At 43.4% G+C, this 26,439-nt stretch overlaps 1 protein-coding gene across 1 annotated transcript; it reads right to left on the bottom strand.

Annotated features, from left to right (window-relative positions):
- Positions 1-21,602: 21,602 nt before the first annotated feature.
- LOC142777259 (uncharacterized) lies at positions 21,603-25,584 on the bottom strand. Its single transcript, XM_075881581.1, has 4 exons — positions 25,199-25,584; positions 23,008-23,715; positions 22,699-22,748; positions 21,603-22,160 (listed from the first exon to the last, which is right to left on the bottom strand). Exons 2-4 carry the CDS (start codon positions 23,383-23,385, stop codon positions 22,124-22,126), a joined length of 465 nt encoding a protein of 154 aa, XP_075737696.1. The 5' UTR covers positions 23,386-23,715; positions 25,199-25,584; the 3' UTR covers positions 21,603-22,123.
- Positions 25,585-26,439: the final 855 nt, after the last annotated feature.

The following is a 26,439-nucleotide window of genomic DNA, read 5'->3' as shown; positions in this document are numbered from 1 at the left end:
CCGTTTTTCACGCGCGCTCGCCGGCATACACTTGCAGTGTCTAGAAATACACTGGCTAGTGTGCCGAGCGCGCGCAATCCGTAGAAGAGAGGGGGCTTCGCATGTGATGACTGCACTCAGATGCCACAAGTGGCGCTGCGTGTCGAGTGGGTGCACGGACGCGCGACATTTCTCTCGCCCTGTTGCTGCTGGAGCCCCGCCAAGTGTAAAATCAGTGTGCGACAGCTATCATCTGTTTTACTGTGAAGTTCGACGACGCCATATGTAGGCTTCAACATCCTGAGATGTTAAAAGCTACGTGGCAATGCAAAGAAACGACGTGTTTTGCGCCGCTGTGTCAAAAAAGTGTTTGATCGAGCAAGGAAAATGTGTCGTGTTCCCCACACCAACAGATCCAGTGCGGTTTCCTGAATGGAAAAGTAGGATCAATAGGGCAGACAGAAGGTTGACGCCAAAGGCTGTCGTGTGAGAAAGGCATTTTGAGAGTGACTCCATCGAACTATCTTTTCTTATTAGAGTAAACAGTGTCGGGAACGACATCACCGTTTCTGCATAATTTCAAATATCAATATTTATCTAAAAAATTATAATGCCGTTTCAAATTTCGAACACACCTTTTTCCCCATTTCAACGTCAGACTCCCTTTGCAACAACGTATTGAGTATCACATGTAGCGAATGTCAGATTGTTCATTGGCATGTTATCATTCTTAGTTTTCACTCGAATCCTAGTGGAATGCAGGCTAAGAGGTAAAGGTTTTTCGGTCTCCTGTGATAATTTTTATTCTCAAGAACAAAGCACATTTTAAAAATAACTCTGGTGGTTATACTGTCAATGGTCTTTAAAATCAATTTGTTTTTTGCGTACTGCAACCACTTTGAGCATCCATCTTTCCGTCCATTTGTCCGTCCATATTTCCATCCGTCCGTCTGTCTGTTCATCCGTCTGTCTGTATGTCCGTGCGTCCATCCATCCATCCATCCGTCCGTTCATCTGTCTGTCTGTCTGTCTGTCTGTCTGTCTGTCTTTCCATCCGTCCGTCAGTCTGTTCATCTGTCCATCCGTCCGTCCGTCCGTCTGTCTGTCTGTCTGTCTGTCTGTCCGTCTGTCTGTCTGTCTGTCTGTCTGTCTGTTTGTCTGTCTGTCTGTCTGTCATATTGCCTACGCCTGGGTGCCCTCACGATCTCCCCCTTAACTTAGGGTAAACCAAAGTTTGTGTGAACGGATAAGATGGTTTGATGAATATGACGCGCTTTCACTTTTACTTTTTTTCCTTAAAGACCCCGAAAAAGGGCATTACATAAGGGGTGGGTGTACAGTAAAGATCATTCAATCAATCAATCAATCAGTTTATTATCATGTCATAAAAGGATGTTACAGGGAGTAAAATATACAGACGAGGGTCCCAAAGTACAAGACTGCAAAGGGACCCTCGGTGATGATTAGAAATAATAAAAGCACAAGCAGCTGTTAGAATCGTGGAAAAAAAATATATAAAGCAGAATGAAAACAAAAAGGCATGGAATAAAAAAACATATAATAAAGCATGAAACAACACAAACAAGATAGATCAACTATTTAACAGGGACTCTTTTAATGAGTTTTTAAATGAAAATAAAAAAACTTTGCATTTTAGCGAAGTGGGCAAATTATTCCATATCGTGATGGTACAGAAGAGAGAAGATGATTTACCATAGTTAGTACGAACCTTAGGAAGTAAAAAGTTATTATTAGCCACAAACCTGGTTGTGTTAGTATTAACTAAAATCTTAGGATCAATGAAATTAGCAGAAAGTTGATTTCTTATTTGTTTATGCAAAAACATAATAAGATTAAACCTGAATAGATAGCTAACAGTTAAGATTTTATTGCATTGAAGAAGGGGAGCGGCGCTACTGTCGCGAGAACAGTTAAAAATAGCACGAATAGCTCGATTTTGTAAATGTTGTACGGATGAAACATGACACTGGTAAGTATTCCCTCATGATGCAATGCCATAAGTGATATGAGAATGAATGAATGCGAAGTAAAGTGAAAGGAGTGCTTTATGAGAAAAATATGAGCGAGCTTTGAGTAATGCGCGAATGCCGAATGCTGTCGTTTTTTTTGTAATGTGAGCAATATGGAGAGTGAAGTTAAGGTTAGCGTCGAGGTGAACGCCAAGAAAAGATACACTGTCGCTGATATTAATCACATGAAAGTCAACTGTGAGCTGTGGTGAGGAAGTTAACTTGCGTTGAGCTGATTTAAAAACCATAAACTTAGATTTATTTGGAATAATAATTAAGAAATTTTCCTGGCACCATTTTGACACGCTACAAAGTACAGCATTTAATTTATTAGTGACGTTGTCAATACATCTATCAGCAATGGAAATGGTACTATCATCAGCATATAAAACACAGTGAGCCATGCGTATAGTGTCAGGAAGGTCATTAATGTAAAGTAAAAAATGCAACGGACCCAGTAATGACCCTTGAGAAACCCCTTGATTTATTGTTTTAGTAGAAGAAAATGAGCCCGATATGTAAACAGTATGCTTTCTGTTAAGGAGGTAACTGTTTAAAAATTTGAGGGATGGACCTGTAATACCGCATGATTCGAGTTTTTTGGATAATATGACATGATTAATGGTATCGAATGCCTTTGTGAAGTCTAAGAAAACTGAACCTACTACAAATCCTGCGTCTATGGAGTGTTTGATGAAGTCTGATAGGGAAAGAATACCAAGGTTAGTAGAACTTCCAGCGCGAAAGCCAAATTGACAGGGCTTCAGTATATTAAATTTAAATAGATGATACTTAAATCAAAATGATGATAATTAAATAGATGATACATGTCCATTCAGGATGAGAGGTGCACTTTTACAGCATCAATGAAAGCATCTGGGTTGGTAGTGGCAACGACGGCGTGGGGAAGGCCATTCCAGTCTACAATGGTGCGTGGGAAAAAAGAAGACGAGTAGGTGAGAGTACTGGTTTGAGGACGAGCAACACTTAAGCAATGGCCTGAACGAAGGGATATGCGAGAGGGCGGTGAGATGTAAAGTGGCTGATTGAGTGAACTGTAATACATTTTGTGAAACAGGGATAGGCTGGCAGTGCGACGGCGACAAGAAAGGGTGGGCAGGCTAGTTGCCGCTTTTAATGAGGATACACTAACGTTATACAAATATGATGAGTGAATGAACCTGATGGCGCGGTTCTGCACCATTTCTAATGCGTCTATAAGATAATATTGATGAGTATTCAAGATTGCGGACGCGTACTCAAGTTTTGGTCGAATTGAAGATTTGTATGCGATGAGTTTAACGTGAGGTAAAGAGCTGCGTAAATGACGTCTGAGGAAGCCTAGGGTTTTGTTACTGGATGAGATGATGTTAGACACATGCGGAAACCAATTGAGATCTTTGGAGATAGTTACACCAAGATATTTGAAGGTACTAACTGATACTGGCCTGAATTATTTCACAATTCCGTCACGCACGCCATCAAACCCTTCTCGCCACACCTTTTGTTTAACGTGTGAGAGTTAAGAAAAAGCTGGCGTTGGCAACGTTGACCCTACGAATGCAAATAATAAACATTTGTGTCCCAGCAGAGGAATCGAAACCAAGCAATCTCTGTGGAAATCAAGTATTGTACTACAGAGTCACCCCAGGTCTCCGAAATACTTTGCAAGAAGAAACTAATGTTCATGAAACAGAAATTCTGGTTCCAGTGTTGGCTATTCACCTTTTTGCATATATTTACCACCACTTGCACATGTTTCGCCTAATAAAAAATACAACAGAGTCACCTTCCATCAGCATGCTTTGCACAGCATTGATTCCCAAGTTACGTGGGATCTGCCATTTTCTTTTTTTGTTTTTTTGTATGTGGTAGCGGATGGCGAAAAGTATGTCAAGAAATGACCAATACTTGAAAACAATCGAGTGGCTCTTATACAATAAAGCATATTGTGAGGAACACTCCGAAAATACAAAAAATAAAAGTAAGCCTCACGCGGATCAGCGTCCTGAAAGCTTCGCAGCGCTTGCGGAGCGCAAGGACTGAACGCAAAGCACTCACTCGAACAGCAGCGCACCATGCGGGTGCCGCCGACAGTCATCAGCTGCGGGGCCATCTCTTAGCCCGCGCTCAGCACACTAGCCAGTATATTTCTAGACACTTTAATACACTTATCGGTGGTGGGCGCCGTCATTATTTCGGTTATTTGCCCTGCTTATATTGCCAATCTTGGTTTCTTAAAAGCGCTGTTAGCGGCATCACTGCGGTTTCGTGTGCCAAGTAACATCAGCGAACCATGGTTAACTGGTTAACGTAACCACGGTTTAGGCTGCCTGTGTAACAAATGTATAAGACTGAAAATCTCAATATACATGCCGCATGATTGTCAGCTATAATAAGCTTACGCCGCATAAGCAATTTCTAAATTTGGCTGATGCACACACACTGTAACCATTTAAAATGGCGAAATACAAATGTCTCAAACCTGCAAGAATTGTTCACCGAGCAAGGAAAAAAGTTGCCAGATCCCACGTGCAGTGATAATCGATGATATTCGAAGCAAGAATGGGAGTGGTTGATATGTCACTTTAAGTTCAACACAACTTACAAGGTCGACGTAAATTATGCCGTACACAACTTCCATGTCATGATTATCATGTTTGCGTCTGGCATTTTCGTTCGAAGTCCATTCACGTCACGTAATACCAATTTGGTGTATGTGAAGCTAGCAAAACGACCGCGACCGTGCTATGAGCATAGCTTCTAGTCAGGTTTTACATGACACGCATGTCAAGATTATCATGTTCAGACGAGTCATTTACTTTCGCCGTCCTTTCGCGTCCCTAAATACCAAATGTGGTATATGTGAAGCTGGCGTAACGACCGCGAGCGCATCATTAGCGTGGCTTGTAGTCCGGCCCTGTTATGACAGGCAACTCATAATTATCATTTTTGAACCAGTAATATAGTTTCGTCATCCATTCATGTCCCGTAATACTGAATTTGGTATACGTGAAGCTAGCAAAACGGCCGCAAGCGCAGTATGAGCTTAGCATGTAGTCAGGACTTACATGACATGCATGCCACGATTTCCACGTTAGAGCGCGCCACTTATGTTCTCCATGCAGTCATGTCATACCATAGTATTGCTGTATGTCACGTGAACGAAACCAGCGCAAGAGCAACCAGACTTTGTAATGTAAATCATGACATTCCTTACATACATGTCATGATTTTCATGATGTGACTGGTCAGATATGCGTGGCATACAGTCTTGATATGGCATACCAGTTTTGGTATAGATGCCATTATCCCAACGGCAAGGAGAGCTGAAAGTCGTAGGCGGCTAGATAGATAGATAGATAGATAGATAGATAGATAGATAGATAGATAGATAGATAGATAGATAGATAGATAGATAGATAGATAGATAGATAGATAGATAGATAGATAGATAGATAGATAGATAGATAGATAGATAGATAGATAGATAGATAGATAGATAGATAGATAGATAGATAGATAGATAGATAGATAGATAGATAGATAGATAGATAGATAGATAGATAGATAGATAGATAGATAGATAGATAGATAGATAGATAGATAGATAGATAGAATGTTGTCGACTAAGGTTGCACGGCGGTCTTTTTGGTTATTCATGTTGTTCGAGGTATAGCGCATCCAGGACGGGACAGAGAAGAAGACACAGAACACATACACGACGCTAACTTTCAACAATGCGGTTTAATCCGAGAAACAGCGTTACTTATACCCAAACATAGCGCGTCACAACCACCTGCTAGAACCATAAAATTGTGATCTACTGACTCATGCAACATCCAAATAATGCGATTCTTTCAATGATAATGATACCGATGGCTTGCTTATACAGGCGTCCCCAAACTTAGCAATGAATTTCACTTTTGTAATGAGCCTTGTCATTTGGTTAGTGCTTCTTGCGATTATACTGGTGCGATTAAAGAGGGGTTGGCACCCGCATTCTTTGCAGTGAATTACAAGAAAACCCTCAGGCTGTGCATTGGCCACGTTATTCTTGTGTACGTTCAGCCTATCGTTGATGCATCTACCGGTTTGGCCTATATAGCATGCATCACACGTTAATTGGATGCGGTCTTTTCTCTGGACGCTCCGGATTTGTCTTTCGGCAAAGACTGTTTAGCTTGATGGGTGCCGAAAAAACTACTCGCACGTTGGAATGTTCTGCTAATTTCTTCAGGTTATGTGAAACACCATGAATATATGGGATTACAGCTAATCTTTTGCTTGCAGGCGTAGCACGCGTTTCCGCGACTCCGTCGGAGCGGATTTGTCTGAGAAGGCTTTCCGCGACAGAAGTCAGGACGTGTTGTGAGTACCCCGAGTCAGCTAAACGTTTTGTTTGCTCTCTCATGCTTAAAGGCAAACAATGCTGGCAGGACTTCTTCAAGGTGTTAAGCACATCTTAACAATCCCTTGCTTGACGAGCTTGGAGTACAAGGCTCATTTTAATGAGAAGGCTCATTGTAGAAGGAAATTTCATTGTTAAGTTTGGGGACACCTGTATAAGCAAGCCATCGGTATCATTGTCATTGAAAGAATTGCATTATTTGGATATCGCATGAGTTCCAGTAGATCACAATTTTCTGGTTCTAGCACGTGGTTGTGACGCGCCATGTTTGGTTATAAGTATTGTTGTTTCTCGGATTAAACCGCATTGTTGAAAGTACCGCCGTGTATGTGTTCTGTGTCTTCTTCTCTGTCCCGTCCTGGATGCGCTATACCTCGAACAACAAGAATGTTTTCGTTGCTGATTTAACCCCCCCCCCCCCGTTTCCCTCTTAAGACATATCCAGCTTTTATGGACACCAGCAGCTTAGTTCGCATGAACGACACCACGTGGCGTATCGAGTTCAATAGTTCAAAACTACCATGACGTATTCAGGGACGTAGCAACGAATAAAATATAATAAAGAAATGGTGCACACACCATGTGACTGTCGCTTCACCTCAGTGCAGAGATAAAGGAGTGAGGTGCATCGGCGTTATCTCGACAGTTATGACTGCCAATGAATTGACAGTTATCCTAGGCATACCTTGCCAAATAGTTTACAGCATTCCGCACGATATGTCTGGCCGTCATAGACGCACCCTTGGTGTATCAAAAAAGCGTATTTGTTTTTTGTTTGTTTGTACTTACTTTCTGCGCTGCCGTACCGGTTGGGATACCAGAGAAGCACGCTGCTTTCAGTTTCGGGTTCACTGAGTGTCAAGCATTAGGCTTACGTAGGGAAAAAAAACACTGCGGTGGTACCTTTTTTTGTGCGCTATATAAGCTATGCTCACTTGCTCCTTGCGTTATGATGAAGTAAAACTGGATAACTTTGAGAGCGCAGAAAGGAGAGTATGCAAAGGAAGTGTGTGTTGTGTATTTTTTTTGCTTTCATTAGGTTCTTGTCAAAATGACGCTGCCACCTCCAGCTTGGCGCCTTCGCTGCGTCTGTGGCTCAAACTTTTGAACGAAGTCAGGCTTGCTTTCACATCGCGCCTTGATCTCGGTGTCGCATGGAGATATTCGCTCGCAATCAATGCCAGCACGGATCAAGTTCGGTTCAGATTAGCCACTCAGCAATTGAAAGTAACCATTCAACAGCACATCAGACTATGTTGTGATCAAACCTGCGATCAAGCGTGCCCGTGCCAGCCCATGGCAACGCTGTCGGGTCCGCATGCTCCGCACATTGTACTCCGTACCCGCGCAAGCAAAAAAAAGAAAGAAAAAGCATAAGTGGTCTCCTCCCTAAAACGTTTATGACAGAGTAGAACAAAAAATAATATTGAATAAAATAAAATTTTATGTTATCTCTAATAGTATGGTAAGGTAGTACAGAGACTCTTTAACTGAGGAGGAAATTTTATTGTTTATTAAAGTGCTAATCTTCAAATATACATCGCAGGTTACGAGGAGTTCTTGAAGGAGCGGTCACCTCGCTTCTTTTTAATATATTGCTAAGCACTAATCCCAGTCATGGTGAAGTATACAGACATGTATCTGCAGATGATATAGGATTTTTCGCTTTAGATAATGGTATACAATCGATGTATATTCGCTTACAAATGTTTAAGCAAGCATTCATAATTCGGTTGCAGGCTATTCATTAATATCTCAATGTTTGAGAGAGTGCAGCTACAGTTTTACTTTTGGATATAACCTATTCACTATTATCCTAAATAACTTGCAACCTATACGGAACATATCACAGTTGAACTTGGTAAAATATCTGAGAATATCTTATGATAACCACCTTCTTTGGCATGCGACGAAGAAAGAGGTACGGGCACTAATAGTCTTACGAATACCGTGCAGCAGTCGATTAAGAATACAGAGAAAATCACTAATTATATTTTACAAAATCTACATACATGTAGCTTTTCAGGACACCACTGGTTTAGCCCCGTATTAGAATTTGGATGTGTTACATATTCTGGTGCACCAGCTTAGAAATTGTGACTTGTACTCTTGGAAAGCGTGGCTCGAATTTCTTCCTTGGATTACCTAAACTTACCGCCAATTGTATCCTTTACTTAGAAACGAGGTTGTCCTCTCTTTCAGTGCAGATTTAGAATAGTAACTGTGTCATCACTTCTAATGATTTATGGAAATTCTATAAACACGAGAATTATTTTTATATATACACCAGTATGAGTTCTTTTTTCTATCTTATTGACTCTGGTTTATAATCTAATGGTCCAACAAGCGCTTCGTATAAGCACTTGTTGCACCATTAGATGTTAAACTGACTTAAGATCCTTGCATCGGTAATGAAAGACGGAAATTTAAAAACGTTTTCAGGATATATATCCAAATCATGCAAAACTTTTGCATTACTATATAATAAACTAGCTCCTGCAGAGCCTTCTAGAACGGATAAATGTAAAAGAATATCATAGCTACGAATACCTCACACTTTGAAAAAAAATCTAGCATCGGTATTTTTTCAAGACCCTCAGTTGTTCATTTTCCATATGATTTCCCGATTTCTTATCAGTTTATTCAGCGGAATGGCATTGAGAAAGCTAATCCCATCAACCTCAAAGTGGCCATAGTTACAGATACTTTATGTGTGTGTTCGGCACTCGCTAAATATAGTGGTTCTCAATTATCACGTGGCTTTGGGATGTAAAACCCTACACAGTGTTATTATTATTATTCTCAATTATATCATGAACATTTTTGTTTTCTGTTCCCTACCAACATAACTCTAATCAAATAATGTGGGTACCTGACCACAAAGTAAGTAAAATATAACGAAAATGAAGAAATAGTGGACGCTTTTGTGAAAGGCGCTCTCAGTGGTCCGATATTCTTAATTATTTTGACAACAACCCTCATGATTCGTGACAGATTGATTGACTGATATGTGAGTTTAACGTCCCGAAACCACCATATGATTATGAGAGAAGCTGTAGTGGAGGGCTCCGGAAATTTCGACCACCTAGGGTTTTTAACGTGCACCCAAATCTGAGCACACGGGCCTACAACATTTCTGCCTCCGTCGGAAATGCAGACGCCGCAGCCGGAATTCGAACCCGTGACCAGCAGATCCGCAGCCGAGTACCTTAGCCACAAGACCACCGCCGCGGGGCTCGTCATATTGAGAAGACTAGCTATTCCTTGACCCTGTGAAGTCATTTATCACTCATCTAAGCAGGTATTGACACCTCTTTTTCTTTTACATAGCAATTACTGTTCAAAACGACAAGTAGTATAGTTACTTTTAATAAATTACACTCTCGCATTCCGAAATTGAACAATAGTATATACGCACAAAGATGGTCTGGCTCCTTTCCCCCTTTGCTAGCCTTGTAACAAGGACAAAACAACCGAAAAGTATTTCTTATCATGCATCTGCTTCAATTTACTGAGGGGAGACTTTTTCAAAAGAGTGTTTAATCGAATCGAATTACATTTCGTCATATCATATATTCCATCCTTGGAAGCCCCTCACCGTCATTGTCTCTGACACCTACATTCTACATAAATTTTTTGTGAATCAGGACGGTGTTGACCTATACAATATAAGTTAGCGTCATTCAGTTATTTTACTAATTATATAAATGATTAGTAATACAATCTTTATATCAACACTTTTTTATAAATAATTCGTTTCTTTGCCAGTCGTGTAGAGTAGGCGTAAGCCATACATATAGGAGATCATCGTCATCATCATCATCAGCAAAAGGTGGAGCAGCTCCCTATGAAAAAAGATTAAACAGAATTGATTACTAGAAACGAACAATAGCAGAAATAAAAGCGGCTGCATCTCCTTTCCTTCAGTGGACATCCGGAAGAGGAGACATGAAAAAGTGTAAGCTCCGCTCGGCGCCGGCAGCACCACATTGTTTGGCCACTTTCGCGATTGTTATAAATTGTTCTGGATAAGATTACACGAAGGACATGAGTAGTAATTCTTGTTCTCGAACTTCTATGAGCATTAGCGATTACACTGGAAATTTTTATCACTGATCTATAGCGAATTTAAAGAAACCAACAATCCGTTTTGGTACCAGCTCCATCACTACGCTCATGTGCTCTCTATGCTTTATTAGCCGATACATACAGTGTTTCCACCACCGGGATACCTTCCAATTATCGAGGGCGGCGGTATTGCAAGTGGAATTCACTACACAGTATAAGCACAAACTTCACAAGTACTTTTTAATTCACAAGTTGAAAGTGGCTTCTCGCAGTATCTCATTGGACAGATGCGCGGTTCCTCGTCTAACGGGATATATTTGTTTATGTTTTCGCGATTAGAATTGCAGTGTTGTGTCCACCACGCGCCTATAACTTGTTTTCAATGCTCAAAGAGTATGATTGCGGTGCACTGCTTCCTATATATACAGCTTACATCTTCCTCAAGTAATGAAAAAGTATTGAAAAAATTTACATGAGCACTACACGTCTCCAATCAGTGCAGTATACTTCTGCGTCATATACAATTTGTCAAGCATGGCATTTCACAAAACATGCCTAATGAATATTGTAACGATGACTCGAGAGGAAAATATTCAATCCTAAATTTATAGCACTTAAACAGACATAAATAGTAAAATTTTCATTCTGCGGTAAGACAACTCTACTGCTTGATTTTCGCCAGCCTTTTTTTAATGTTCGCAAAATTGCAACATTATCACAACACTGCCGCCTAACGTGCTGCGTTTTTAGTGTCCTAAAATACAAGTTCAAGGAATTATCAAATACTGTTCACGAATTGATTGGTATGAGGAGTTTAACGTCCCAAAACCACCATATGATTGTTAGAGACGCCAGAGTGGAGGGCTTCGGAAATTTCGACCACCTGGGGTTCTTTAACCTTCACCCAAATCTGAGCACACGGGCCTACATTTCCGCCTCCATTTCAATTGCAGCCGCCGCAGCCGGGATTCGAAAAATACTGTTCACGAAGGAAAGTCGCTTGAACAGGCTATCGGCGACTGAGATAGACGTTAAGCGATGGCAGAATGGTACCAGTAGAAAAAAGGAAAAAAAATCGACGAAAAACCGGCCACCACGTGCCAATGTGATACGAGATCGCTGGCAGAATTCGACACACCACCAGCATTTGTTTTCTAGGGGCGAAGATCCCTAAGGCGTGGGTCCATCCATCCTATGTATGTAGCCACCTCTAGTTTGTAATAGAATCCGTTCGCTGTTGGTGCGCGCTCGGAATTTCCCGATGGATAAGGCCACCTCTAGTTTGTAATAGAATCCGTTCGCTGTTGGTGTGCGCTCGGAGTTTCCCGATGGATAAGGCCACCTCTAGTTTGTAATAGAATCCGTTCGCTGTTGGTGCGCGCTTGGATTTGCCCGATGGATAAGGCCACCTCTAGTTTGTAATAGAATCCGTTCGCTGTTGGTGTGCGCTCGGAGTTTCCCGATGGATAAGGCCACCTCTCGTTTGTAATAGAATCCGTTCGCTGTTGGTGCGCGCTCGGAGTTGCCCGATGAATAAGGCCACCTCTAGTTTGTAATACAATCCGTTCGCTGTTGGCCTGCGCTCGGAGTTGCCCGAAGAATGAGGCCGCAGAGCAGCGAGCGCGCAAGGCGGCGGCAGCGCGTGCTCGCACACAGAATCCCGATGTGCGAAGCCGCGATGCAGAAGCGCTCCGTGAGGCTGCGCGACGCCGCCGCCAAGATCTGCCGTACAAGAGCGGGAGGCCGAAGCGTGTCGTCTGGCTGTGCGACGCCGCCGCCAAGATCCCAGCGTTCGAGAACCAGAGGCCCAAGCGTCACGGCAACGGTGCGAGGACCCTGCCGTACGCGAAGCGGCACGGCTGTGGCGCAAAAAGGATCTCCAAAATGTCAGAGAACGGGAAGTGGTGAGACAGCGCGCGTATCAGCAGGCAGACCCCGATGCAGTGAGAGCTCGTGAGGCGTCTGCAAAACGCGTCAGGCGAGCTCAGCCCCAAGGTGCCGACGCTCGGTTTAAGCGAAACTTTCTAGACGTTACGTTCGGACACAGTTGCAGTGTGTGCGACAGATTGTGATTCTCTAACAGACTAGTCACAATATCTTCTATCAAGAACGATCAGGCTGACGCCATTGCCATCACCGTGCTGCAGCGCGAGTATACATACACACACAGTGTTTCTCACGTCTTGATGATGTAGTGGCGAACTTTCACTGAAGATTCATGATTTGATTTGATTGATATGTGGGGTTTAACGTCCCAAAACCACCATTTGATTATGAGAGACGCCGTGGTGGAGGGCTCCCGAAATTTCGACCACCTGGGGTTCTTTAACGTGCACCCAAATCTGAGCACACGGGCCTAAGACATTTCCGCCTCCATCGAAAATGCAGCCGCCGCAGCCGGGATAAGAGTCACGGTTTAACCGATGATTTCCCCCGAGGAGCTTCGCCCACTCATAATCAATCTCACTGGCGATATGCTGTGATTTTTTTTCTTTTCAGTGACTAGCGAGCAGCGGAACGTGCGTTCCACACTTGAGGCAAACAAGCGATGTGCGCTTGATCAGTTTTTCAGTTGATGAAGCATTCTTGGGTTTGGCTGACGAACACTGTGTGGAGGGCACTCTAGTGAGCATCGAACACTTGGTTCATTGAATGTATACGTAGAACATTATTGCGAAAAGCGCTTCACAGCGTTGAATTTTCTTTTTCGTTGTTTCGATTCACTGTGTTGTATAGTGCTGACACGGGTACTTGTTCCGGGTAAGTCCGCAATAAAGACGACATGCATGTGGTCACGCCTGAAGTTGGCATCTTATATAGGGATTACTCTTTGAATGGCGTAAAGTGGTTACGGCAATCAAACTAGTGCGTCATTGGCTAATATTCCCGATGAAAATGTGCTGATGACGAGATCGCAGCATTGTAGCAGTGGTTATGAAGCTTGGCTTCTGACCAAAAGGTTGGGGTTTGATCCCGGTCGGGGTGGTCGCATTTCGATGAAGGCGAAATGGTGGCGTGCCGTTAACTATACAATGTCAGTGCACGTTAAAGAACACCAGATGATCAAAACTTCCAGAGCCCTCCACCACGGCGTCTTTCATACTCACCTCGTGGTTTCGGAATGTAGAACTCGAGATAATATTATGCTGATCACGAAAGAGAGTAGGCTAGAGAAAAAACGTGTTCAAAGAGTGTTGTTTCGCCTCACAAAAATATTCGTGAAATCTTGCATGCCTCTCGATTGTATCATCGACGCGCTTCCAACACTTTCACTCAAGAATGGTAAGCATAATATCAACGTGAAACGACATTTCTTCTTTCTTTCATAGAAAAGTGATGAGCGCCGAGAATTCCAGGAACGGAACACAAGCCAGCAGCAAAGAAGCCGATGTAAGATATTTCAGTCCTTACTGTGGCAACTACATGCAGCCACACTTTGTGGCGTTTCCGCGTCTGCTGGCCTACTGTTTCGCCGTCTGTTCCGCGCACATCGGTCCGCGTCACCATCGCGGCTGACGTCCGCCAGCCAGTGAGGGAAAGGGGGAGGGTATTTGTGCATATCCTATTTATTCTTATGCATTCATTTGCCGAGACCCTCGAGCACCTCCTCTGTGCCTGCCCTGCCTTGGCCCAGGAACGCTCGAGGGTCACCACAGCCTACCGGAGACATGGCCTTCCTGCCACCAACCTAGAGCACCTACTGTTCCCATCACGTCCCCATCTACCAGTGCTCCGGAGCCTGGTGGAGTTCCTGGACGAGACGGGAATCGTGGCCTACCGCTGACGACCAGCTCCTTCCCACCCCTACCCTTGCGTCGTGCCTTCTGCTCATATTGATGACGCCCGTGCCAGTGCTCACTTAATTTTTTCTCTTCTTTCCACTTTTCCCCCTTTTCCCTTCCCCGCAGGCACTGCGCCGTGCTCCCGACCGGGTTGCAAAAATTAGGTGCCTTTTCTCATCTTCTAACCACTACCACCACCCGTTCATTTGTATATATGCGTGTCTACACATACGAAGCTTTGAAATTTTCAAAGCAGGTCAAACGCCCCCTCCTCCGCCTACGCCAATGTTGGCTAGTGAGGAGTACATCGCAGCAAAGTGTCATATCTGACGACTCAAAGCGGCAAATCTACGTGTGTGTACATCGTTACTGACACTATTTTCTAACAGTCAAAGTTGCCGTAGGTCGTTCGTTTTTGCCATTAATTTTGTCATGTCTAGTCTGTCCTACGTTCGCATACGCAGTTGCCTTTTTTGGTACCCTCATCGAGTACAGGAAAGGTGGAAGCGAAGTAAGCCTGTTCGCTGAGGCAGCCGGTATCGCAGTGAACCTAAACGCTCCCACTTCAAATGCATTATTCTAACGAATTGTCTGTAACTAGGCCCTACTTTGTAGAAGGGCTACTTTTATACCTGCAGGTAATTTTTTCAATGCCGTCATGGGCGCGAATACAGGGAAATAAAAGTATTAGTGTAAGTTCTTCCAGAGAGATCGCAAGGGCGAAGAATTTTCGGCGATTCATTAGTGTCGCTCGCTTTTCATACCGCTTCTGCTGTGATGTGATTGGATATATTGACGCTGTCACAACACCATATCCAACCACGGAACGGAGAAGCTTGGAATACACATTTATGAATATAAAATGGGACTTTTTTTTATTAGCGCGCATTGGGGCTAGAATACCGAGGACGACAACAGCGTTCGTCCTCGATGTATTCTGTGTTATATTTAGGGTTCTGTGCTTTGGATAAATAACAAAAGTGAAAAAAACTCATGCCTGTAAATAGTTTCCCCATTTTGTTTTATCCATTCACTCCAATTTAATGCAATGGCATTAAAAGCTCGTTTTACAAAAATTACAGCAGTATTCTCGGCTTGCGCGTCATAGGACGTGAGCGAAAAATCATCATATGTATCACCGAAATATTCGTAACGATACAAATAGAATAAATAACGAAAACTCCCAGTTCAGAGTGGCGATCGAACATGGGTCGTTTGGGTACGAACGGAAATTGAACCCGTGTCGTTTCAGTGTCAAGCGGATGTTATATCACACGGCCAAGCGTCTGTTTGTGAATACAGTGAAAATAACTTCTACTGCTTGGAAATGCAGTGAATGTGACACATGATTTACAAACACACGCTTCCTGTATGCATGCTTCACAATCCAGCATAAAACATTGCAGTAATAATGCGTGACACAAGCACTCATGGAATTCAGGCGTCAGAACATGTGGTTATCACATTGACCTTGTGGTTTAAAGCTGGTAACCCAATACAAAACGCACACACGCTATTGCGCTTGTTTACTTAAGGCTATGTAAAGGGTGCAAAGCTGGGTCGAGAAGGTTTCATGCATTAATTAAGTGTTTGAAGCACTAGAAACAGAAAATCACTACTGCGTTAAACTTCTAAATGCGAAGCTTCAGGTTCCCCTAATTTTTAACGACCATTACAACCTTGTTCCGCTTTTATTAATTGGCATGATCTAAGCCGTCATTGACACAGGGGCCGCAAGGGCGCAGGCAGTTTTGCGAGCACCTTTTTGATATGGGCCTTTTTCGTCGAGTATGCAATAGCCAAAAATATTCGGGAGGGGGGCATGGAGGGACCTGGCGTGTTGCCCTGACATTACGCTATGGGTAGACCCGTTTGGCTAATATAAATTGCACCTATAGTTTTGCTGTGATGCTACGGAATTCGGCTTATGGATCTCTTGGACTCTTATGAATTAAGTGTCCAGTGGTACGCAGGATGCCAAAAAACTGAATAATTATATCATAAATATAAATAAAGTGTACAAAGGGCAAGGCGAAAGTTTGCGATGGACAATCCTTAAACAGGGATTCTGTCTTCCTCAAGGCTATGAAAAAACTGATTTCTTTAGCGCTAGCGTGTCTACCCTTCATACCTTCTCATCAATATATAAATAACTATATGAAGATAATGTGGAAGGCATCGCGTCGACAGACCCTTCTATAAAAAAAACTGCGCCATTTTCGTCACCATCGACGAGTCGCCCAAGCATCGCGGATGACACAGAGGGACAATTTTTTCAACCTTACGTGATGAGGAGCTCCCTAAGAGTATACGACCACTATAATATTGTAGCGATACGGAAGCACAGAGGCTTATCAAACAAACTTATTTATTAGGGCAAGCCTGTGCCCACAAGTTAAGGTAACTATGAGAAAGCTGCGAGTCCTTCGAACACTGAGGAAATCTGAGAGCAGACCTTCCAATTCTTCCCCAGAACCCCCGAGTGCATGACGCGTGCGAGCTGGGCCTAGCCAGGTGCTCGTGCGGCCACGGTCTCTGTGCGGCACGGTGAAGGGCGCTCTATATGAGTGTGGCCAATATATCGCGGCAATATACCAACAAGTGGTTCAGCGGGACAGCAAAATACCACTTGGTATGTTGATACACCCCCATCTTCAGAGGGCCGGGACTCACCACTCGAAAGGAGTGCGCTTCCATCACTGCAGTGACGGATGGTGGTGGTAAAAAACATTTATTCATACTATTTACAAATAGGAGAGATAGGGGTGGCCTTAAGGCCTGACCCTGTGGTAATATACGCCAATGTATACTCTCAATCAATGCAAGAATGTTTTACGAGGTTGTCATGACCACCTCGTAAAATCACCACTCGAAAGGAGTGCGCTTCCATCACTGCGCACTCCTTTCGAGTGGTGATTCAAGGTTACTGAAGAGCAAGTGTCCCAAATAATGCAGCTTAATAATCGAATAGTGACCAACTAATATTTTCTAGTAATTCTTTTTTGGTAACTGTGCACAGTTTAACATGCAAGTGCACACAAGCATGAGCAATCTTTTTGCTGACATAATGGTCATCATATTATGTGACAGTATATGTCGCGACCACCTTGCATAGTTCAGAGAGCTATACACTATAAGCTGTATTACAATCACACTTTCTCAAGAATTTCGTGCATAGAAAAGTGCTAAAAGTTGGTTCTGAATTCTCTACTTATGCTTACGTGCAACGTACTATCGGTTGGTTCTAAATTATCTACTTATGCTTACGTGCAACGTAACAAACATATATTTGATGGAGAATCTTACTAGCATCTTAGTCAACAGTAGCGAAACAATATCTACTAGGTCTTACCAGGAACCACTGTGCCTATGGATGACTGATTACATCCTCTCCATCCTAAAACAAAAAGACTACTGGTATCATAAGGTGAAGAAGAATAAACACAATCGGTATTACCTGCGTAAATACAAAATGTTGCGTAATAAATCAGTGCCGGATATAGAATACGCAAAAAAGAATATTATAGCCGTCTTATACAGCAGGCAAATGGTAATACTAAAAAAATATGGGAAAAAGTAAACGAAGTTACTGGCAACAACCCGAAACAGCAAGTTCTTCCCGACTGCATAGACGCAAGTATTGTTGACAGGTTTAATCTATATTTCACGAGCGTCAGCCCTTCCTTAGCAGCAAAATTTGACAATTCGACCGAGTACCGCTTGCACAGACAATCTTTAACCAACAGTTTCTATATGTACGATATCGAATCCAAGGATATTGAAGCTGTTGTACTAAACATGTCTATGAATAAGGCTGCCGGACTAGAGTGAATCATGGTGCGGTTTTTTAAGGAAAACATAGATCTCCTGTGCCCTATCTTATTTAATATTTTCAATCATTCTCTGCATGCCTCCACGTACCCATGTTCTCTAAAAAAGCTAGAGTCGCACCAATATACAAAGACGGAGAGCCCACTGACCCATCTAGTTATCGGCCAATATCCATGATAAGCGTCCTTAACAATCTATATGAGAAACTTCTTGCAGCCCGAATACATATATTCCTAGATAACTACCACATACTTTGCCCACAGCAGCACGGTTTCCTTTCCGAGCACTCAACATCAACCGCGGTGCTGTCTCTAACACAAGCAATCAACTCCGCCCTAAACAACAACAAACTGGTGGCTGTCGTGTACTTAGACCTAAGCATTCGACACCGTAATCACTCCATACTCTTATGCAAATTGAAGCACTACGGTTTTTTTAGAGGTGCCCCGCCACGGTGGTCTAGTGGTTAAGGTACTCGGCTGCTAACCCGCAGGTCGCGGGATCGAATCACGGCTGTGACGGCTGCATTTCCGATGGAGGCGGAAATGTTGTAGGCCCGTGTACTCAGATTTGGGTGCACGTTAAAGAACCCCAGGTGGTCTAAATTTCCGGAGGCCTCCACTACGGCGTCTCTCATAATGATATGGTGGTTTTGGGACGTTAAACCCCACAAATCAATCAATCAAATCAACGGTTTCAGAGGTACATCTTTCGACCTGTTCCCAAGTGATTTTCATGACTGGTACCAAGATGTTCGCATGAACAATATATGTTCTTTGCCTCAACCTATAGAAACTGGTGTTCCACAAGGATCCGTCCTTGGGCCCTTATTCTTCTCCATGTATATAATCGATGTGCCATTATCCTTACATTGCTCTGACGTTCTGATGTACGCTGATGACACAGCTATAATTATTACAAGTAACAATATCGAGGAAGTTGAATATAAAACAAACTCGGAGTTATCAATAATTTCCAAATGGTTTTGTGCCAACAAATAACCTATAATACCAAGAAAACTAAATATACAATTTTAATTCTCGTAACAAGACTGTAAATGTTAACTCCATCAATATAGCTATCGACAACCACTGTCTTCTCCATGCAACCTCTTACAAGTATCTTGGCGTTTACTTCGATAACCACTTAAACTGGCAAAACCACATAACGGAAGTATGCACTAGGTTGGCGTCCGGATCTTATGCTTTACTGCAGGCCCGTAACAACTTCGATAGAGACATTTTACGAACATTATACTTCGCATTCATCCACTCTCACATTATATACTGCATTGAATCTTGGGGATGGGCTTATAAGACTTACCTAGAACCTATTCGAATATTACAGAAACGATCTCTAAAAACAATAACGTACTCTAAGCAAGATCATCCGGGTAAACCACTGTTTAACGACGTGCAAATTTTACCTTTTGATGCATTGCGTAAAGCAGACAGCCTGCTGCTTAAATAACATCATACGGCACAACAACCTTTTCGGTGCATCCTTTTTCTACACTACTTCTCGACCCACTAGAAATGCTGCGTCTGATAACTTCAATCTGCCCCCCACAAACAACGCGTATGGAGAGTGTCAGTTGCCGTTTATAGGAGCAAAAATATGGAACAGCTTGCCGCCTGAAATAAAGGAAGCGTAAAATTTTAACACTTCTTTAAAAAATTTCTAAGCTTGAAAGATGCGAACAAACTTTGCAATTTTTTGTTTCCTGGCATGTCGCATTGCAGTCACACAAACATCATACGAGCTAAATGGTTATTTGGTGTGTGCAATTTTTAAAACACGTGCCGCTGTTCTGGATTGTGAATCTTGTTGTGGCCTAGCAACGAATGTCGTATTTGTATTGCGTTTGAAAATACGGATACTGGTATTGTTGGCTACTTAATAAGTCTCTGAGTTGTCTTGGTTATGTTATTATGTGCACTTTACTGATTTGCCTGCGTTGGTGCACCTTTTGACACTATCGCGATTACAGATTTTATTGTCGTTTGTCTCGAAGATTGCATGCTAAAAAATGCTTGAAGTAGTACTGTACAACACCCTGTGTTTTGGAGTGTTAGTTTCTTTTTTATGTAACAGTAAGCCTGCATCACTGCATACATTTTCTTTTTGGACCCAGGACTAGCCATTGGCTACGGGTCCAAGCAGTCTGATGATCTTTTGTATTGTATGATTCAACAAATAAAAAAATCGTAGTGCTGAGAACACTATGACAGTAACACTGTGGCATATTCAGACCACGACTATACAATAGAACATAGTAGTTTAGAAGCGATGCAAATCAGTCTGGAATACCACAGTTCGCACATTCATAAACGAATAAAAACGAGGCACTGCTTACTATAATGCTGTAATTATATTGCCTAGACATGATGCCAGCATAGGGTCTATTTCTGGCAGTATGCTTGACTGTCATGCTAGATGCTTAGCTGTGACTCTGGCACGACTTTAATTTCTGTTCCCCGAGTCCATAAAAAATTTTTTGATCCCTACCGACGCCACCATTGCTTGCACCTGATTTTTTGACACGGGTTTAACTATGCAAGTATCTCGTTAAGATTTACGATGTCAATTCCCACCATTCCTGTTTTCATATAAACTGAATCAAATGTGGCTCATACCCACAGTTCCATGAGCAATGGTAAATGGTGTGTGACACAATTGAGGGAAAGGGTATGATGCACGGTACTAGCGTCTCACTTTATGTCTTAACCTGTTAATCAGTTGATCCTATACTGAAGTCCTTTTATGTTAAATTTTTGTTCATACATGTTACACACACTACCACGGGAGTGCCCAGATGTAGGCGGCTAGACAGATACAAATGGTCAAAGTGCCATAGCACAAAGTACGGCTTTATGAGGATGCAAAGCATAGTGCACAACTTACATTGTGTTGGATGAAATTGCCGAACGTTTGAATCATGCTTATATTGGTGCTCTCTCTCTCTAGATTAATTGTGCATTGTACTGCTATATGGCGCTCTTTCTGTCTCGTCTTTTTTTCTCTTGGTCAACCTTGCGCAACGTATTTCAGCCTAATATGTACCAACTAGCCCAACATAACGTACTGTTAAGCATTGTACTGCATTTCCCTATGCTTGCATTAGGCCACATTCAAATTTGATCCTTCTACATTGACTTTTTTGGAACACAATAATAATTTTTAGGGTTCGATGTCCCAAAACGATAATCTGATTACGACATACATCATAGTGGAGAGCTCCGAAAGTTTCGTCAACCTGGGTTTTCCTTAATTTTCCCCTAAACCTGAGCACACTGACTTCAATCATTCTTAACCATATCAAAAACTTCAGCTGCTGTAGCCGGGATGTGGGATTTGCTGTTTTCAAACAGACACACCACAATTTGCAGGGTATTCGCTAGTTCTATAACTGGCTTTGCCAGTAACTTCTCTCAAAATAAAGCAGCTAACTGGTTTCACTCTTAGGTCGCTTAAGGAAAAAATAGATGCTTCAATTTAAAATTATAGTACGGATACTTATTTTATTACCACTGGATATTGAGATGAAAAAAGTGTACCCATTAAAGCGAAGCACACATCTAAAAAAAGGATCTAAGAGCTTCACAGTTGAAAAAAGTCTCGTTTTCCGGAGTGACCGCTCTACCGTATATATGAGCTTCTCAAGTACACTTAATCACTCAACAAAAAGAAGTGCACGAGAACTGAATATGGTGGATCACTTGCGCAGGAGCACACATGCTTGATAATGTTCAATGAATGGGTCTCTTGACTTTTTTCTTCAGTAAAACTTCTAGTACTATTATGATTCACAACTGATCAGCCATTGCAAGCATCGTATTATCGAAGAATGACTGGCCGGAGAGCAGGTACCCTGGTTAGGTCTTTCGCTGACGTCAGGTGGCCGAGCCCTTTATTGCTCCAATGACTGCACATAAGCACAGTGCCAAAGTTTGAAGAAGTCAGCCGGTGTTTTCGCTCTTGACACCAAGTTTATCTGGCTTGCTGCTGCTGGGAGTTTTTCTCTAAACACTGTGCTTGCAGAGGACTAAGCAAGATTTTCTGAAACAATACATTCACAATTTTTTTAAAGAATAAGGCAACTCAAAGGGCATTCTTAATTGCAAAATCAGACATCAGGTGAGGATATCATGAAAAGACTCAAGGCTGTCACAGAGAATGTAGTTTGCTTATAAGTGAGCACAAGAAACAGCAGGCAGCGAAATTATGCTAGTGAATATTTTTATGCTGCTCATTCTACTTCTACTCAACAACCCAGACCTTTACACTGCTTTCTTACGCTTAAGCTTCACGCTTATCAAGACAACATTCTCACCTAATCACAACCAACTTCCTACGTTTTCACCCACCTGTTCCACAGAGCCACTCCCGTTCATATAAATTTAAAAACACTTGAAGGCTGTCGCTTCACTTTCCTTATTTCAAGTATGTTAGGCTATTATGCGTACAGATAGCTGGCCACAAAATTTGATTAAGTGACAGATTACAGTATCTTTTCCTGCTTCAATGGTAATTTGTGGAAAATGTTAAGCTGTAGCGCACATATACCGGCAGGCCGACGTGCATGAGCCGCTCTTACCTCCTTTGTTTACAGCATGTTTGTAGTGTATGCGCCGGACTTCTCAGTTGCTGCAGATTGAAAAAATTTCATTATAAATATTTCGCAGTGTTTTTAATGCTACCATTCTCTGATTACCCACTTTGACCGATAAGCTCTCTTTTTTGCTATAGCAAACAAGTGCTGTCAGTGCCTTGCATACTTACCAAGAGAATATTGTGTGCACCAAGACTGACAATGTACTAAAAATTAGATTAGGAGAGCCCACAAACGCTCTGGTAGCACCTGCAGTTTTCTGTGCTGCTTCCATAGTTAAATGTGGCGACATACCTCCAAGATGTGTCTTTCAGCACCACTGATGCCACCTGGTATGTACCACTGGCTGCTTCCAGTGAGTGGCTCCGTGAGTTTTGGCAGGCACGGTGTAGAACTCTTGTCATGCTTATCGACCTTCTCCCCCAGATAGCTGCAGAGCAGGACATTGAAGCCATGAGGCACGAGTGGTTGCTCGTAAGCTAGTGGCGAGCCACAAAATAGGGTGCCATATCTGGAGCTGCACACTGGGGCACAATCTGCAGCAGCTAGTACGGTTACTAGCGCACTATCTGCGTTTGCGTCTGAAAGGGCTTGGGCAAACTGGGCGAGATCCTTCCTCCAGTCTTCTACGTTCCTCTCTTTAACTGCACTGACATCAAGGCGGCTCAGCATTGGCAAATCACGGCCACCCTCACTTACTCTTCGTCAGTCTGCATTCAGAAGGCTGCTTCCTTTTACAGTGTCACACCGTGTCCGTCTCCAGTACTGAGGTAGATCAGTGCACGACAAGTGAGCCGGAACCTCACGAAAGTTTTTCTATTGCAGCAGTAGAAGTACGTCAAGCACTGCCGCAGCATGGCTGCAAAAATACTTCCCAGCAGGGCACTCGCATTTTTCATCGAGCACACTACCATCGCATCTGATGGTGGCACAAAAAAGATAGCGTGGCTGTGTTTTCTTTTGCTGCGGTAGCAGCGTGCTTATGTCAAGTAGCCATCGTTCCTGCATAGAGAAAAAAAACGAAATCTCGCATAAAATCTTTAAAACATAATGCAGGACGAAAGAAAAAAAAACCGCGTCTGCCGGGGCGAATGCAAAAGAAAACAAAAAAAACGCCCGCGCAGGACCCCCTTAATGTATGCATGCATGTTTAGGCAGCCTAAATCACTGGATAAAAATTCTCGTGATGGCTAGACAGCAGCGTAATTGAACGCAAACCTCTACATAGGCAAGAACATTTCATTTGAGTGCATAGATTTAGGTTAAGGCACCATAGGCATTCGCCGATGTAAGGTACCCACAGGATCCAAACTAGTCCTGTATTCACAGCAGTATCCCTAGATGCTTCTTATTTGTGGCAAGCACACGCGATTCCTCCCTCTCCCCCCCCCCCCCCCCGTTGATTGCCGTATGGTTCATTTTAATCGGAACCACGCCTCATCCAAAAAAATTTTCTAGGTTACAATGACGTTTTAGAGCCAGCTGCAGAAGATAAAAAATAGAAAAGACTAAATTGGCTTTGATCGTGATCGAAAGTTGTCACACGACAATTTGTTCGTTTCGCGCAGCGCTACATAGAGCGACCTTCGCTTTTGGTTCTAGGTTATCGAAGCGGCTGGGTTCCCACTTACACCTTTTCATTTCACTTTCAATACCCTTCATGTTACCATAAGAAGCAGTGTAGGAGGTACAATTATGAAAATTCACTCGGAAAAAATGTATCCGTAAATGGAGCGAACGAAGACTTCGCATCATCGCTCACAGTTCGTTCCTGGCAGTGTCTGCGCCGACAGACGTCGGCGCAGACACTGCCGGGAACGAACTGTGAGCGATGATGCGAAGTGTAGCTACTTCCTTTTCTTGCTCGTAGCACGCACGTAGAGTCGATATTATGACACAGCCTTCGTTTAGAATTATGTATCTTCGGTGAGCCTTTTTTCCCGTTCCGGGCGCGCATGCTAGTTGTCTGTGGTCACGGTCCTGCAGCCGCGGCAGTCGAGCCAAACTGCTCATCCAACCCCTTGAAGGCTACAAAATATTACTCAGTGTCTAGCGGAAGCAGCTAAGAAAGCTTATAAGAGAGTACTGGGAGCTCGTTCAAGCGAGTAGGCGGAGCGATTGCAGAGGATGATACGGAAAACTAGCCCCCAACACAAACATCACAACAATTACGCATTTAACGGCTGGCTTTCCATGCCCTCATGAAGGCGCTAGCTATCCCTCACTTCTTTGCTAAGCGAAGCTGACGAAAAGCTCACCGTCAGATGGCGTATTTATGAAAAGGGTCTATACAAGAGCAGGTAAGCGTCATCACTAGTATTGCCAAGCGTGGATGACGAAGACGAGCATATCCTGATCACGAAACGCAACCAACCTTTCAATGTCACAGTCAAAAGATACAATGAAAGCAAAGAAGTTCGAACCGACGGAAAAGCAATAGACACCCCTTCAAATGTAAAGACACCTGAGACAAATAAATACAAACGTGACAATGAAGCGGACAGTCAAGAGGGCTTCCTCAAGCAGGTCCTGCAGACACCGCAGAAAGCACTGAGCATTGTCCGGTGTCCACCAGCCCCGCGGCGCCCTGCGCCGACATCTAGGCTGCCCCAGTGGGCTCCTGCGACAAGGCTGTTGTCAGTTGGCCATCATCCTACCATGGTCCAGGTGCCACCAGGATCAGGAGCCGTCCCGACACTATGCTTCACGACGGTGGCCTCACCATACCTGTTAGGAATCCCCAGCACTCGCCATGATGGCAGTGGCCAACACGGTTCACGGCAACAACGGCTCCAGTGGCTGTCACATGGCCTCCTCTCACAGTCACTTATGCGCAGCTCAAAATATCACCTCGTGAAGAGACCGCGTCAAGACCAGACCGCACTTCCGTGTCCCCTTGCCCCACGTCGCCCCTACCCCGAAATCTAGACTGCATCTGCTGGCTCCTGCGACAACGCTGTGTTCAGTTGGCCAGCTGCCTGCTGCGGCCCATGTGCCGCCACAATCAAAAGCTGTCCAGACAGCATACTCGGCGACGGTGGACTCCCCGTACCTGCTAAATGCGCATGGGATCCTCGGCACTCGCCTTGACGGCAGCGGCTAACGTGGCTCACCGCAACAAAGGCAGCAGAGGCTGTCACTTGGGCTCCTCTGACAGCCACAGCTGCTCGGCTTGCAGCGACTACTCTTCAGCCCCCAACACGTTCCCGAAGCCACCACACGCTATGCCATTCGCCGCCGGCACCTGCCGGAACGCGCTGGTGGTGAAAGCGCTGCGGCAGGGGGCGGCGACGTAAACGTGGTCACCGAGATCAAGTTGACTTCGACCATCGCCCGTGTGTGACGGTCGTAGCGAAAAACATTATTATTGATATAAGGAGAATGTCACAGACGTATGCGTTAAGTTTCGATCGTGACCGATTCAACGAGGTAGTATTCGTTTATTTTACATTACAGATCTAACGCTGAAAACTTGAATATTAAGAGTTGCAAGTGCCTTCCTGTGCACTGAAATTCACTGATGTGCGCTGAAAACGATGTTTTTTTTTGTTAATCATCTCTATCGTCTCAACAAATAAATATAGACGTTTTACTGCCCATATCTGTCGTTATCAAGTAATGCTAATCACTCACGGTGTGCCTATGCTCCTAAAAGTAATCAACAGCAAGAATATAACCGCGTTTTACTCTCTCACGCCTGGGCATTTCACTCTCTCAAAGAGCGGA

The sequence above is a fragment of the Rhipicephalus microplus genome, chromosome X, assembly GCF_043290135.1.
Source record: "Rhipicephalus microplus isolate Deutch F79 chromosome X, USDA_Rmic, whole genome shotgun sequence".
NCBI classification, from domain to species: Eukaryota; Metazoa; Arthropoda; class Arachnida; order Ixodida; family Ixodidae; genus Rhipicephalus; species Rhipicephalus microplus.
The sequence above is the reverse complement of the archived record's forward strand: the minus strand, read 5'-3'. Positions and strand labels throughout refer to the sequence as shown.